Genomic DNA, 13,280 nt, shown 5'->3' with positions numbered 1-13,280 from the left:
TAAGGTTGGAGAGTTTCAGTTGCTCTCACCCTATAAAAGATTTTCTCTTGGGTGGTTGAGGCTCTATTTGCATTGTCAAAAGTTGAGTTATTGAGGTTTTTAATTGAGTTTGCGGGGGGGGCGCCTCACTCTTCACGCTTCTTATGAAATCTGTAAGGCTCAGCCTCTACCAGTTCTGAGTGCTTCTCTGAAATTAGATTACGCTGTGTTTGCAGGCTAAATTAGTTCTGTTTACTGGCATTAAATGATGAACCATTTTCAGAAATGTTTACAAGGCACAGAGCAGTTTCTTGTTGCAAAAAGTCCAGAAGGCAAAAGAAATCACTTTTGTTTGTTGAGTATTTGGAGGAAACTGCACGTCAACTGACTGAAAGTGGTTCTGTCCAAATAACTCATCATTCAATAAGTCAGACTTTATTATGTCTGTTTTTTCAATAAACTACTCCTTTTTTCTCCTTCAGGCAGTCTTCAGTATCTTTTGTAAGTACAGTACAGTACTAGATTTTTGGTATTGAATAATGCAGTGCTATGCTTGTTGTCCTGCAGCTCTTCCCACACTGAGGAACTGTGAAGGTTCTGCTCCAGCTGTGCAGCACAGGTCAGTGGCAGATGTGGAGGAACTGGCAGCTAGTTATGAGAGGAAGCTCATCGAGGTGAGTGTTTCACAGCATGGTATTGAACTTTCATAATTGCTTTTAAAAAAAGAGAGAGACTTCATTCATTTGGCCTGCTTTATTCTGTATATTTCAATAAACAATCACATATGCGATTTGGCCTAAAGTGGTAATCTGCTCAATGTGCATGTTTTTCTCATTCACGTATCTTTATTCCCAGTCCACGTGTAGGACCGTGTACAGAGCACTGAGCTCATAGGTTTAGTGTTGAAGACCACTGATTTAGAACCTCAGAGTTTATGCTGTTATGGGATTTGTTTTGTACTTGTGTCTTAAGGGGCTAAGAGAATATACACTAATGACAGAATATGTACATTACATACTGTAAATCTCTGGGAATTGAACTGGAAAAAAAACAACTGGTGTATTATTTCCATTCTTAATGATACGATTCTGCTTTTTTTCTAGGCAAAGTATACTTAAAGTTTATTATGTAATGAATAAAACACAAAGGGTTTTGCTGAAAAAGAATTCATGATTGGTCACTGTGGGTCAGATACACAGCATAAAAGTTCATCGTTTTCCTGTAATGGCTTCTCTTAAAGTGCATCAGTACTTATATCCCACTGCCATTTGTTAACTGTTGAAATTTAGAATTTTATAATGAGAATTTTAAAATTTTAAAATTTTTAACTGTTTATAGTTGCATTTAACATTGAGGAAGGTTCTGCAAGACAATCTTTCCATGTTATGCTCAAATTCCTCCTTCCTGAAGACTTTCCCAAGCTGACAAACATAGTCACACTCAAGACTTCTTCCATAATTGTTAATTAAACATCTGCTTATAGACCGTGGTACCTTGTGGTATCTATCAACACCAACCAGGGTGGGTGATGGTTATCACATGTTTCTCTGAGGCACATGTAGGCAGCCTCCCATGTCTCCATACAGTACATGAGCGCACAGATGCCTGTGATTGGTTAGAGTTGCTGTGATTAGTAGGTGAGAGTAAGCCACCCCTCCCTCCCTAAGAGCATGGCCAGTTTTTTAGGCTGTAGCATCACTGCATTCTATCTGGCATTCACCCAGGAGTCCTGTTTGTTTTTCTGATTTGTAATCACAGATGCTTTCTTGGACAAACAGAAGCCAGTCTCTGCTCAAGCCTTTTCCTCTAAGGGCTTAAATAGCTACGGTTTAAATGGTCAAAGCTGTCAGCTATTAGTTGGCTGTGGACCAAAAAGTAGATGACATCAGAGCATAATAGAGACATTAAAGGATCAATTATATTTTTTTTTACCCGATTGATAGGTCTGTATTTATTCAAATCATCCCATTGCTGTTTGGTGGTGGTTATATTTAAATGGAGTGTTATGGTATCTTAGTAACAGATCTTTTTTTTTCGAATGCTTGATCCCTGTGGCTGCTGTGGAAAGCTCTTACTAGAAAGGAGTGATGCCTAAAGGAGCCCTTTTATTGCATCAGTAAATTCATTCCACTGGACTCTGTTTTTTCCTATCCAGCATTTGTATCACACTAACAGTACATTCATCTTGTTTTGTCTTCCTCTCTATTATTCAATTGTCTTGTTTTGTATTCATCTTTTTGTCTTCTAATAAAAGCGCAGTGCAAGGATAAGAGCAGGCAAGTATCTGTTCATTACCTGAAGGAACCTGCGCTTAGGGACCAAGCGTCAGTGTTGTAGTCATTACTAGTCGAGTTGCTGGGTCAGTGTTGGAGCCTGAAAGTGATTCAGTGATTGACTGTTCAGTCACGAAAATAGACAAAGCAAAGCAAGCAAGCATCACTTTACTGAACACACACAAAGTATCTGAATGTTATGCTCATCTTCTCAACTTCTGCTCATTACTTGGAGCTAGCTGTATTTTTTCAGTGTATTTCTATCCTTTTAGAAATTTTCTTAGTTTAATTTAGTTTATTTGACTTGTATAATACAATTAAATAATATTTAAAAACAACATGCCTCTGTAGTTGCTAATATTGATATCGTGTAGATGGTGTGAGCTTGTACAACATAGTACTTGGTTGTTGTTTTTTTTATTGCTAGTGATTAAAAACTACTGCTTCCTTTTGGTATAGCAGAGTATACATGGCACCCAGTCAGCATTGGTTATCTGTAGTTCTGCTTGGACCACTGCAGTAGTGTGCACCTTTCTGGCATCCTTTCCTGGAACGTTGTGACCACTTTATGTTAGTCTGCTGCCCTGTTGTCTCTTTTGTGCTTAATATGCTGCTTTCTATACTTACAAACTCAGACGCACTGCATGATCATGCCTCGTTATGTTTGTTTGCCTGCTACTGCCTGTGACCTAGTTTTAGAAGAAAGCACTTTATGGACGTTTGTGTCTTTTTCTATGCTTCTCTCTCTTTCACACGTTTACAGTAGTTAAAATCTCCTCAGTGTTTGCTGGGATACACACTTTTGTTCAGAACCATCTTCTGAAATACATGCTGCAGCAAGCAGAATTAGTTTGTGGTATCATCTGGTCTTACTATGTGTGTCCACATGCCTAGAGTGTTGCTAATGAAGTGGTCACAAAGTATAGGTGTAAAATGCAGTTATGCACTAAGCTGTACTCAAGAAGAGTAGTAGATGATGAGGTCTGGGCCATGACCTCTTGTACATTTCCTCTGATAGCAGTGTTCATTAAAGAAGCCGTAAATAAGGACCGGGTGATTAGGATGTGTGCTGATTAATGGAGAGTAGCTAAGCATCAGCATATAATGATACTTAAGTGAGCCAACAGCCCTCGTTTGCTTGATTCAGTCTGTTCTCTAGTGCAGAAAGGCTTCAGGAGTTTCATAATGATTATGGTTGTTTTCAAGGTTAGAAGAGCAGGTTTTTGTGTGCTCTTTACTAGTCTAGCTCTTGGTCTGGAGATCCGACCCATGTACTTTTTTTGGACTACAGTACAGAGAAAGAGTTGTTGTGCATTGTCAGAAGCATATGCTTACTGTTCACTGACAGATGCACACTGTGTTTCAAATATTATGCAAATTAGTGGTAAGACAAAAAAGCCAACCCGAATAAATACTGTTTATATTGAGCTTGAGCAAAATTACTAAAGCATTAGCTTAAAACATTACTTTCTGCCACATTAAGACTTCCACATATTTGCATTTAGTGTCATCTAAGAGAAAGGCTTTGGGCTTCCAGAGCCCACAAACTTATGACAAATTTCATATATCTGATGCAGTGACCAATCATAGAAGCCTTGACCCACACTGTAAAACACAGGACTGTTTGAATCCATGAAACAGATTTATTTTGACACTTAAAAAATCAAGGTGTATTTTAATGTAATGTATTTCACCTGCTTAGGGTCCATTTTGGGTCCAGGTATCAAGCTGAAAAGCTTCAGGAAGGATAACTAAAATAACTACTCCTTCATCCTGTTATGAAACATTTCCATCCAGGGTGACGATGCCCTCATACCGGGGCACTAGGGCTCAGTGAATGCTTTAATGAGTATAGAAAATGCTATAATGCTAATGGCCTTTAAAAAACTGTGATTGATTGTCTAATAAAAAAATAGGAACGCTTTTATGGTATGGTTTATTATAAGCCTTCGGTTTGTCTCTATGATTAGACATTTGAGGCTATTTTGTGCATTACGTTCATGATTGATCATATTAAAGATGCGCTAACATCTGCATGTTGTAAATGTAAACATTTCCGGCACAACGCAGAAATGTCATAGCATCAAATTATAGCATTTCTTGTGTCAGAGACGTTATCCCTAATATGATTGGTCACTAAAATAATCCCTACACAATCTAATCTGTAGCATTTTATTAACTCACTATCATTATTAAATATTGTAGGCAATACGTTTCCTCTCTTTACCTTTCGTCCATTTTCTCATCTGCTACAGAAACTCTTTAAAAGTCCTTCTCACTACTTCGAAGACTTTTTGACTTTGTGAGCTCTCTTAAGTAACCCCTTAAATGCTTTGTGAATAGCTACTAGGATCTCCTCTTTAATTATATGTGGAAACACCCACATATCTAAGATTTACTTTATCTCTTTATTTATTTATTTTTTTTTTAAGAATTTCAGTTCAACAGCTATGGGAGATTTCAGACTGATGTGTTCGACAGCGCTGTCCATGGGCATCATACCCCATGTGATACCTTAATGCTATAAAATTGAAATCATATGTGTAATCACAAAACTGGTGTTGAAAGAGGTCAGAGGTAAAAGGCTAGATGGATTCAAGCTAAAAAGAAGCTACTTTTTATAACCACGATGTGCTGAAAAGCATCTCAATGCAGACAGCTGAAGATATAAAAAGATCAGGTGATGTTCTAGCATTTTCACCCGTATAAAAGCGTTCCAGTGTAAATCTGTCACTGTCTCTCATTTATAGCACTATATCTTATAAACATCTGTTTTTCAGCCCATGATTTAATGCTTCATTTGATGTGAGTCATCATATGCCATTTATTTTCCCAAATGAGTATGGGAACAGTTGATGATAGTATGCGTCATGCCATCCTCTTACTAAACATGCTATTCTATAATGATGAAAAAATGTACTTTTATCTTCTGCACATTTGCCTGAGTGATAGGAATCAGAGTCATTAACTGGTCTATGTGATGAGGAGAATTCTAATAGCTCGAAGATGCAATGTTCATGTATATGTTTGCTGAATGAAGATTAGTGATGAACTAATGAGGTGCTGAGTGTTGCTGATGTGCTGGGAAGTGTTATGTATTGTGGCTAAGTACAGGGATGGTTTAAGTGATACTCTTCTTGTGTTTTATTCTTTTTCAATCATCTCTGTTGGTTTTACTCTGTTGCCTTGTCTCATTCCACTTAGGTTTTGTTCTGATAATTCACACAATTCCTCCTCCTGCTGTATTTGTTTGCTCCCACTGATTTATCTTTTCTTATTAGGATCCTTTTGGATAGCTGTTAAACCCCCTCTGTCAGAATTGAAACTGCTGGAGTAGACACTGATACCAGTATTCATCCGCTCTCTCATTGCTCTCTCTCTCTCTCTCTCTCTCTCTCTCTAACTCTGTCTCTCTCTCCCCCTCGATCTCTAACTCTGTCTCTCTGTCCCCCTTTCTCTGTCTTGCTCTCTCTCTCTCTCTCTCTCTCTCTCTCTCTCTCTCTCTCTCTCTCTCTCTCTCTCTGCCTAGCTTCGACTCTCCCCGTCTATCTCCCTTCGTCCCTTCGTCTCTCCCCGTCTCTCTCTCTCTCTCTCTCTCTCTCTCTCTCTCTCTCTCTCTCTCTCTCTCTCTCTCCCTCGTCTCTATTTCTCTCTGTCTCTCTCTCTCTGTCTCTCTAACTCTGTCTCTCTGTCCCCCTCGATCTCTGACTCTGTCTCTCTGTTCCCCTCTCTCTTTCTCTCTGTCTTGCTCTCTCTCTGCCCCCCCTCACTTTCTAACTCTGCCCCCGTCACTCTGTCTCTCTCTCGTCCCCTCTTTTCCCCATCTCTCTCTCTCTCTCCACCCGTTGACACACACTCGGCATCTCTTGCCAGTTCAGGGCTGTTTGCTTTTGCTAAGCCTGTTCTCTCTGTTTGTGCCTCAAACTTGTTTCACATCCAATTACAGGCATTAGAGCTGCATCAGGCCACACTGCTCCCAGTCCTACTTACTCGTTGCCATTCAGGACACCTCAGCATCATGAATATCTCTCTCTCTCACTTAAGTTGAATTTAACTGAATTCACTTGACCAGTGTAGTAATTACAGTGTTGACTAAGCATTGCGATGACTGGGTATTTATATTTAAAATAATAGAACATTATTTGGGTGTTGGGTGGCAGGATGTGCAGGTTTTGCTGGCAAGATTATAGAAATGAAGCTGAAAAAATCAAACCCAGCCCAGCATGTCTCCACACCATTGCTGCCGCATTGTTTGCACTGGATAATTATAGGTCCATTTTATGGCTGATGTAGATCCACTAACGTGTTGGTGCGTGTTAGTGCAACATTGCAGGTCCAGGGTCAGCTCGGTACCAGAGCATTGTGCTCAGCTCTTGGCATTAGGCATAGCAGAGTTTTGCAGCAGGGGTCAGTGTTCTGTAAACAGAGCTAGTGTTTAATGGTTGTAAATAATAGTGTAAATAAAGTGCTGTGTTTACCTGAAGAACGCTTACAGAATACAAAAAAATCTGTGTACCTTATTCAGGCAGGTGTTTGTTGTGTTAATTGACAAAAGTTTCTGTTTGTTAGTGGTTTGTTAAAGTCAAATTTAAATTAGCATTTGAAGGTCTGACAGTCACTGCAACAACTTCAGCTCCAGTAAATAACCTCAAAATATTTTATTTTTAATTCAATTTTTGCATAATTAAAGACATTACATTTGCATTGAATCCATCCTGGCTTTTTTAAATTTTTTACTGCTCCATACAGATGTTGATCATTCTTGAGTGAAAGTACTGATGGGGTTTTTGGGGTTGAGTTTATCGTCAGTCAGTAATGACAGAAGATACTATAACACAGACCCTGAATCCTGACATGAGGGAAATAACCCCCACCCTCTGGATCATGTTCAGTAAAACAATAGCTAATTGATCATGTTTGCTTGTGTGCTTGATCACTTCATTTCGGATGCCATCAGGTCCACTAGCTTTCTTCTGTGTCGGAGCAGATCATTTGTCTTTGCTCAGTAATCATTGAGTCCGGGAGCTTTCTGGGAGTCTTTTATTGCCAATTCTAATTAGCTCAGTTTCTCTGGTTATGTTGTTTTTTTCTCAGGGTTTCTTTCGATGGTTATTTGATTATAAAGTGATTTAAAATGCCGTGCACCCAGCTACTATTTGTGTTTATTGGCTCAGTTAGTGTCAGTTGTGCTTGTGTGTACTGGGCTTGGTTTTGACTCTGATGTAGATTTATATATTTTTAATGCATTACAATAATAATGAAGGCATAAATCCTTGTTCGTGAGTCTGTTTGGAAGGATTATTTCCTCAGGAACATTTCTTTCCAGCATCGTGACTGTGTAAAACCACGCACTTTAGAAAAATGTGTAATAGTGCAAAACCACACAAAACTGCACCGCCCTAGGACACATCCTGCTGCATGCCCCACCTCGCCACTTATTCTATCTATCTATCTATCTATCTATCTATCTATCTATCTATCTATCTATCTATCTATCTATCTATCTATCTATCTATCTATCTATCTATCTATCTATCTATCTATCTATCTATCTATCTATCTATCTATCTATCTATCGGCTTGTTTGTTTGTTTATTTATTTACTTACTTACTTACTTACTTTAAAAGCTCTCTCATACTCTGTGAATTTATCACTGAAATGACTTTTACCTCATGAGATTGTCAGAGTGCTAGTTTGATTGGACTGGAGCGTAATGGAGTTTATTCGTTGTGGTTTTGACGAGTAGGTTTTTGAAAGAAACTGTGTAAAAAGTCAGAAGCCTTGCTGAAATCTATTGGTCTTTTTGTCTAAATGAATGCTGTTTGAAAGCTTCTCCTCTCAACATTACAGAGTCAAGTTAGTCAGAAGCCTTTTTTGTCATTTCAACCATTTATAGCTGACGCAGTACATAGTGAAATGAGACAAGCTCAACTTTTCTCCAGGACCATGGTGCTACATAGAACAACACAGAGCTTGAAGGTAGTGTCTCTGATATTTGAGAAATGCTTCAGAAAACTGAGTCAGGATGACAAGCTAAAAAAAGGGGGGGGGGGGGCAGAAAGGGGAGTGTCTTGTCCATATGGGCGGAGAGAGTGTTCAGTGTTCAGTGAGCATGTGTGACATTAGCAGAAAGCGGATTTAACATTGACATGGCAGATAAAAACAAAGAAATAAAGAGAATAAAGAAAGACTTACGATAAGGCAAGAAGTAAGACGTGTTAATATAGGATCAGCTTTCCAGCGCTGGAGAGAACTGAAGGAGCAGGAAGTTGGCCGCATATTCACAGTTTGGAGTTTCCCGAGTCAATAACTCCTGAGATAAACTCTGTTACTACACAAATAACACCTCTTTTCTATCGTAGGAATGTAGAGAGGCAGCTACAACCGCATTTTGTGTAGTAACAGCGTTTAGCTCAGGAGTTATTGACTTGGGAAACCCAAATCTGTGAATATGCGCACATGCGCACCGAACACTCTCTCCGCCCATATTGACAAGACCCGCCCCTTTCTGCTCATTGGCTACATGCTTGTTTTGATTTTTGTTTTGTTTGGTGGCCTAATGCAGTTTTCAGAAGCATTTCTCAAATATCGGAGACCCTACCTTTAAGGAGTACATACTGTATATTCTACAGTACATGTGCAGAAATACAGGAATGAACATTTAATATAGTTGCAGCAGTTATATGTTGTCATGTATTGTGCAAAACAGCAATTAACGGAAATATGCAAGACCGCATGTAAACAGTTTGATATGAGTGGTGCTGTAGGTATGGATGTTTATTAGAAGAGTGTTTATTTGGTGCATATCAGTGCGGTCCACACAAGTGTGTGTGTGTGTGTGTGTGTGTGTGTGTGCGCTTGTGCTCAGTTCAGTTGTTGAGGAGTCTGGTGGCTTGTGGAAAGAAACTGTTACACAGTCTGGTCCTGGGGGCCCGAATGCTTTGGTACCTTTTTCCAGATGTCAGGAGGGTGAAGTGTGTGTGGAGTCATCCACAATACTGTTGGCTTTCCGGATGCAGCGATTTGTGTAAATGGCTATGATAGAGGGAAGAGAGACTTCAATGATCTCTTTAGCGTCTCTCCTTAGCTGTCCTCTCTATCCGCTACAGGGTCTTGTGATCCGATATGCTCCCAAACCCTCTGTAAAACGTAGTCAGGATCAGGGGAGGGAGATGTGATTTCATCAGACTTTGTAGGACGCTGCTGGGTTTTATTGGTGATGGAACTGGTGTTAAGTGAGTCAACAACTATTTATTTAGTTCTATCAACATTCAGTCAGATGCTGAGGGATGAACTGAAGTCTAGGTGTTGGGTGGCAGGATGAGCAGGTTTTGCTGGCAAGATTATAGAAATGAAGCTGAACAAATCAAGCCCACATTCGTATGCAAGTGTCTTTATTGTCCAGGTGTGTGAGGGCCAAATGAAGAGTTGTGGCAATAGCATCATCCATGGACGATACGCAAACTTTAGGGGGTTCAGTAAGGGTGGTAAATGGGTCTTTATGTGCCTCATGATGAACCTCTTGATGGGTGTGAGTGCGACGGGACCATAGTCATTGAGGCAGGACACTGTAGGCTTCTTTGGCATGGGGATGATAGTGGTTGTTTTGAGGCACATAGGAACAACAGCATTGCTGTTCTGCACATTCCCTGAGCACCCTGCTTAGGAATGTTGTTTGGTCCAGCAGACCAAGGTCTCCTCACCTCAGTAGGATAGACAACGTACCTGGTCATTGGGGGAGGGATGGTTGTCCTTGCCGCTATGTTGTTCTGCACCTCAAATTAAGCATAGAAGTTCAGTGCATCGAAAGTTGTTCAGATTTGTTGTTCACGTTTTCCGTCATTCTGATCAGTCAGAGTAACTTTCGAAGCCATGAGGTTTGTTAAAGCTCTCCCCATGCTTTCTGTGTACTGCATTGATATGAGCACATTACTGGTTAGAAACAAGATCTGCTTGCTCTGCCCAGCTTCATATGGACTTGCCATTACATATGAACTGTGAATATTGGCTGCTTCATGTGCGAAAGCTTTTTTATTCCATTGCTGGATGAACTCAGCTGATTGTGGACTTATTGTTTAGAAGGTGCTAAAGTGTCCTGGCAGGATGGAATCAGGATAAAAGAGCAGATGTGGATGTGCACTTTGGCCTGCAGCAAAAAGCAGTAATGTTTTCATATGCTGTCTGGATTCTTTGACCTCTCACTCTTTTTGGCAGATAAAGTTTTAAACTACACTCAAACTTGATGTGAACAGGTCTTTTCTCATCGTCACACACACACACACACACACACACACACACACACACACACACACACACACACACACACACACACACAAATTAATTGGGTTCCTTCACGCTTAAAATTAATTAAATTTTTAATGTCTCTTTTAAAAGCTTGGGTACCAAATAAATAATTAAAATGTGAGTGTGTGTGATTGTAAGAGCAGCTTGCCACTGTGTGTGGGTGTTGGCGATGCAACAGTACTCACATGTTGCTCCTGAGCATACAGGCTGTGTCTGGGATACAGTAGGCAGCTCACACACACAGACAACCAGTGATATATATTTGTGAGTTTACTTGAAGCTCACCATGACGGTCTTTTCAAAGCTCTGGTTTCTGGGCATTCTAGTCAATTAGGGCTCCACTGTGCTTTCAGTGAGTTTTGTGAGAAGCAGTGATGTCCTTCAGCTAGTCCATCGAATCCGTCTTCATCCACAAGCACGTCCTCTTCAGCTGGGAGAATCGAGTTTGAAACATGACCTTAGACGGCTGATTTTCTTCTTGCAGTCTTCAAAGCTTTCTTGTATTTCCAATATGTTTTTAAGAGCTGGAGAGGTTTTGATTTGTGGAGTCCCCCTTACCATGTCACACAAGAGTACTATGTTTTCAGACAGCTCTGGGAAAGCATCAGGTAAAAGTTATTTAAAGAATGGTATTGGATTGAGTAGTGTATCAAAAATAGATGCTGAAACAAAGGCCTTGTGGCTTTAATATTAAAAAAAAAAATTCAACAAAATATACAACCAGTACAGAGAGAGAGAGAGAGAGAGAGAGAGAGAGAGAGAGAGAGAGAGAGAGAGAGAGAGAGAGAGAGAGAGAGAGAGAACTGGCATGATTGTAACACCCTTGATTGCTTTAAATACAGTCATGCAGTTGTATAGTCAAGTATCTCACTTTTTCCCATTGAAAAAACAGCAGGATTTATTTACTTGTGCTGGAGATGTTTGGGAGAAACCGATTTTCTGGTATATTATTTTAAAAAAAAAAACGAACCCAGAAGTATTTTCTAATACTGTTTACTCTTAGCTCTGAGCTAACTCTTAGCATCATTTCTAGAGCTTGTGTGTACAATCTGAGGTATAATTTGAAACACTGCTTATGATTATACAGAATCTTGCTTGTGAGAGTCTCTGGGACACTGAGACACAGATGATGTCCACGCTGCTTTTTATCCACTTAAAAAGAGCACATTAATGTTATAATGTTAGCTTTTTTTAATTTTAAATCATAGAATTCTAAATAAACCATAACCATGTACAGTACCACAGCATCAGAGTCATAGTTATGATGTTAGTAGCCCTTTATTGTCACTGGTCACAGGTACCAGCGAAATTAGCCATCAACCTGTCCAGACATACAACACACACAATATGACAGGGGGGGACAGGACAGGAAGACAGGGGATTGAGGAAGAAATACAGCATAAAATGAGGGAGGGGAGGAGAGAAAAACAACCCCCAGACTATGCTCCTGTGGGGAGTACAGTGTGGGAACAGGAAAAGCACCTCACCAACATAAGAGCACAATCAGTACGCCATGAAAGACACACGACTTGCAACAGGGGAGGGGAGTGGGGGGTGGAGGTAACCCAGCACAGGCAAGCAGCCATCCGGTCCTGCATCTATTCTCGGTGCTGGTCACGGACCCGCATGTCAGATTGGCGGTACAAAGCGGCCAAGGTGTGGGATGGGAGGTGGGTGGTGGGGGGAGGCCTGGAGAGTCGCTACTCCCGGCATCAAATCTAGGTGCCTCAGTCCGCAAGATTGTCATAGCGATACGCAGCAAATTGCCATGGAGACAGCCTTGATCAGGTCTCAGACAGAGTCAACAATCGGCAGGTGTCTGTGGAAGAGGGGGAAGGAACGCAAGAGCATCTCACTGTAGTGGTCTTCCGGGGGAGTTGTTGTTCCAACAGTGGCTTTGGCTGAGGCCAGTGCTGGTTGAGTGGAAAAGCAGATAAGATTGGGATTGTTTGGTCTTGGGGCAAGTAGACGCATTCCAATTTACACGACTACTCTCTTAGTCCATTCTGGTCTCCGAATCGATCCATTTGCCTTTGCAAAGCCGTGAGCCTCTCCGTGATGTTATCCAAAGCAGTGAGCTTCTCCGTGATATTGCGGTTAATAGTCCCAGCCTCAGTGCTGACTGCTCTGCCCACTGCTTCAATCATGACAGGCAGCCTTGTAAGGTTTTGGACAGTTGTTACCGTTTTCTGAATTCCTCGATAAACCAGGGCAATGCCTAATCCAATCAGCAGAAGACCTGTTGTTATGGTTCCGAATAGGTAGATATCTTCAATGTCCTCCATGGAAAGAGCCGCCAGACACACGACCCGCCACCTCTCCCACTCGTCCATCGTATAGCCAGCTGTGAACTTTCCGGCAGGATCCTCCCCTGAACCCAAGCTTCTCGTCGAGAAGATGGTGTCACTTGCATTTAGAGTCCAGTTGATCAAATCCACGATATTTAGATTTTTTTGGTTTGGAGAGCAGTTCCAAGAGAGTCGCAAAGTATAAGACAATAGACGAGATGAGAGGAGCAAAGCAGGGAAGATAAGGGGAGGAGAGGGAGAGAAAATGCGACCACCTTCGTTGAGAGCCAGTAGAGAAGCCATGTTACCATGACATCACAAAAAAGAAAATGTCTGTCATTTCATTGCATTACAAGTTTAAATGAATGCTTGGATTGAATGGTCATCCAATGATCATTGATATTCACTTAATACTTTTGTTAAAGACATGTTAAG

General features: G+C 40.7%; 1 protein-coding gene across 1 annotated transcript in view; it reads left to right on the top strand.

The window, feature by feature from the left end:
- Positions 1-13,280, top strand: part of snx29 (sorting nexin 29) — an 80,036-nt gene that overhangs the window by 34,268 nt on the left and 32,488 nt on the right. Inside the window, exon 15 of the mRNA XM_047817737.1 lies at positions 547-653. Coding sequence (XP_047673693.1) covers positions 547-653 — 107 coding nt within the window. The remainder of the gene's footprint in view (positions 1-546; positions 654-13,280) is intronic.

The sequence above is a fragment of the Tachysurus fulvidraco genome, chromosome 8 (genome assembly GCF_022655615.1).
Source record: "Tachysurus fulvidraco isolate hzauxx_2018 chromosome 8, HZAU_PFXX_2.0, whole genome shotgun sequence".
Classification (NCBI taxonomy): domain Eukaryota; kingdom Metazoa; phylum Chordata; class Actinopteri; order Siluriformes; family Bagridae; genus Tachysurus; species Tachysurus fulvidraco.
This window is presented reverse-complemented; position numbering and strand designations above follow the sequence as displayed.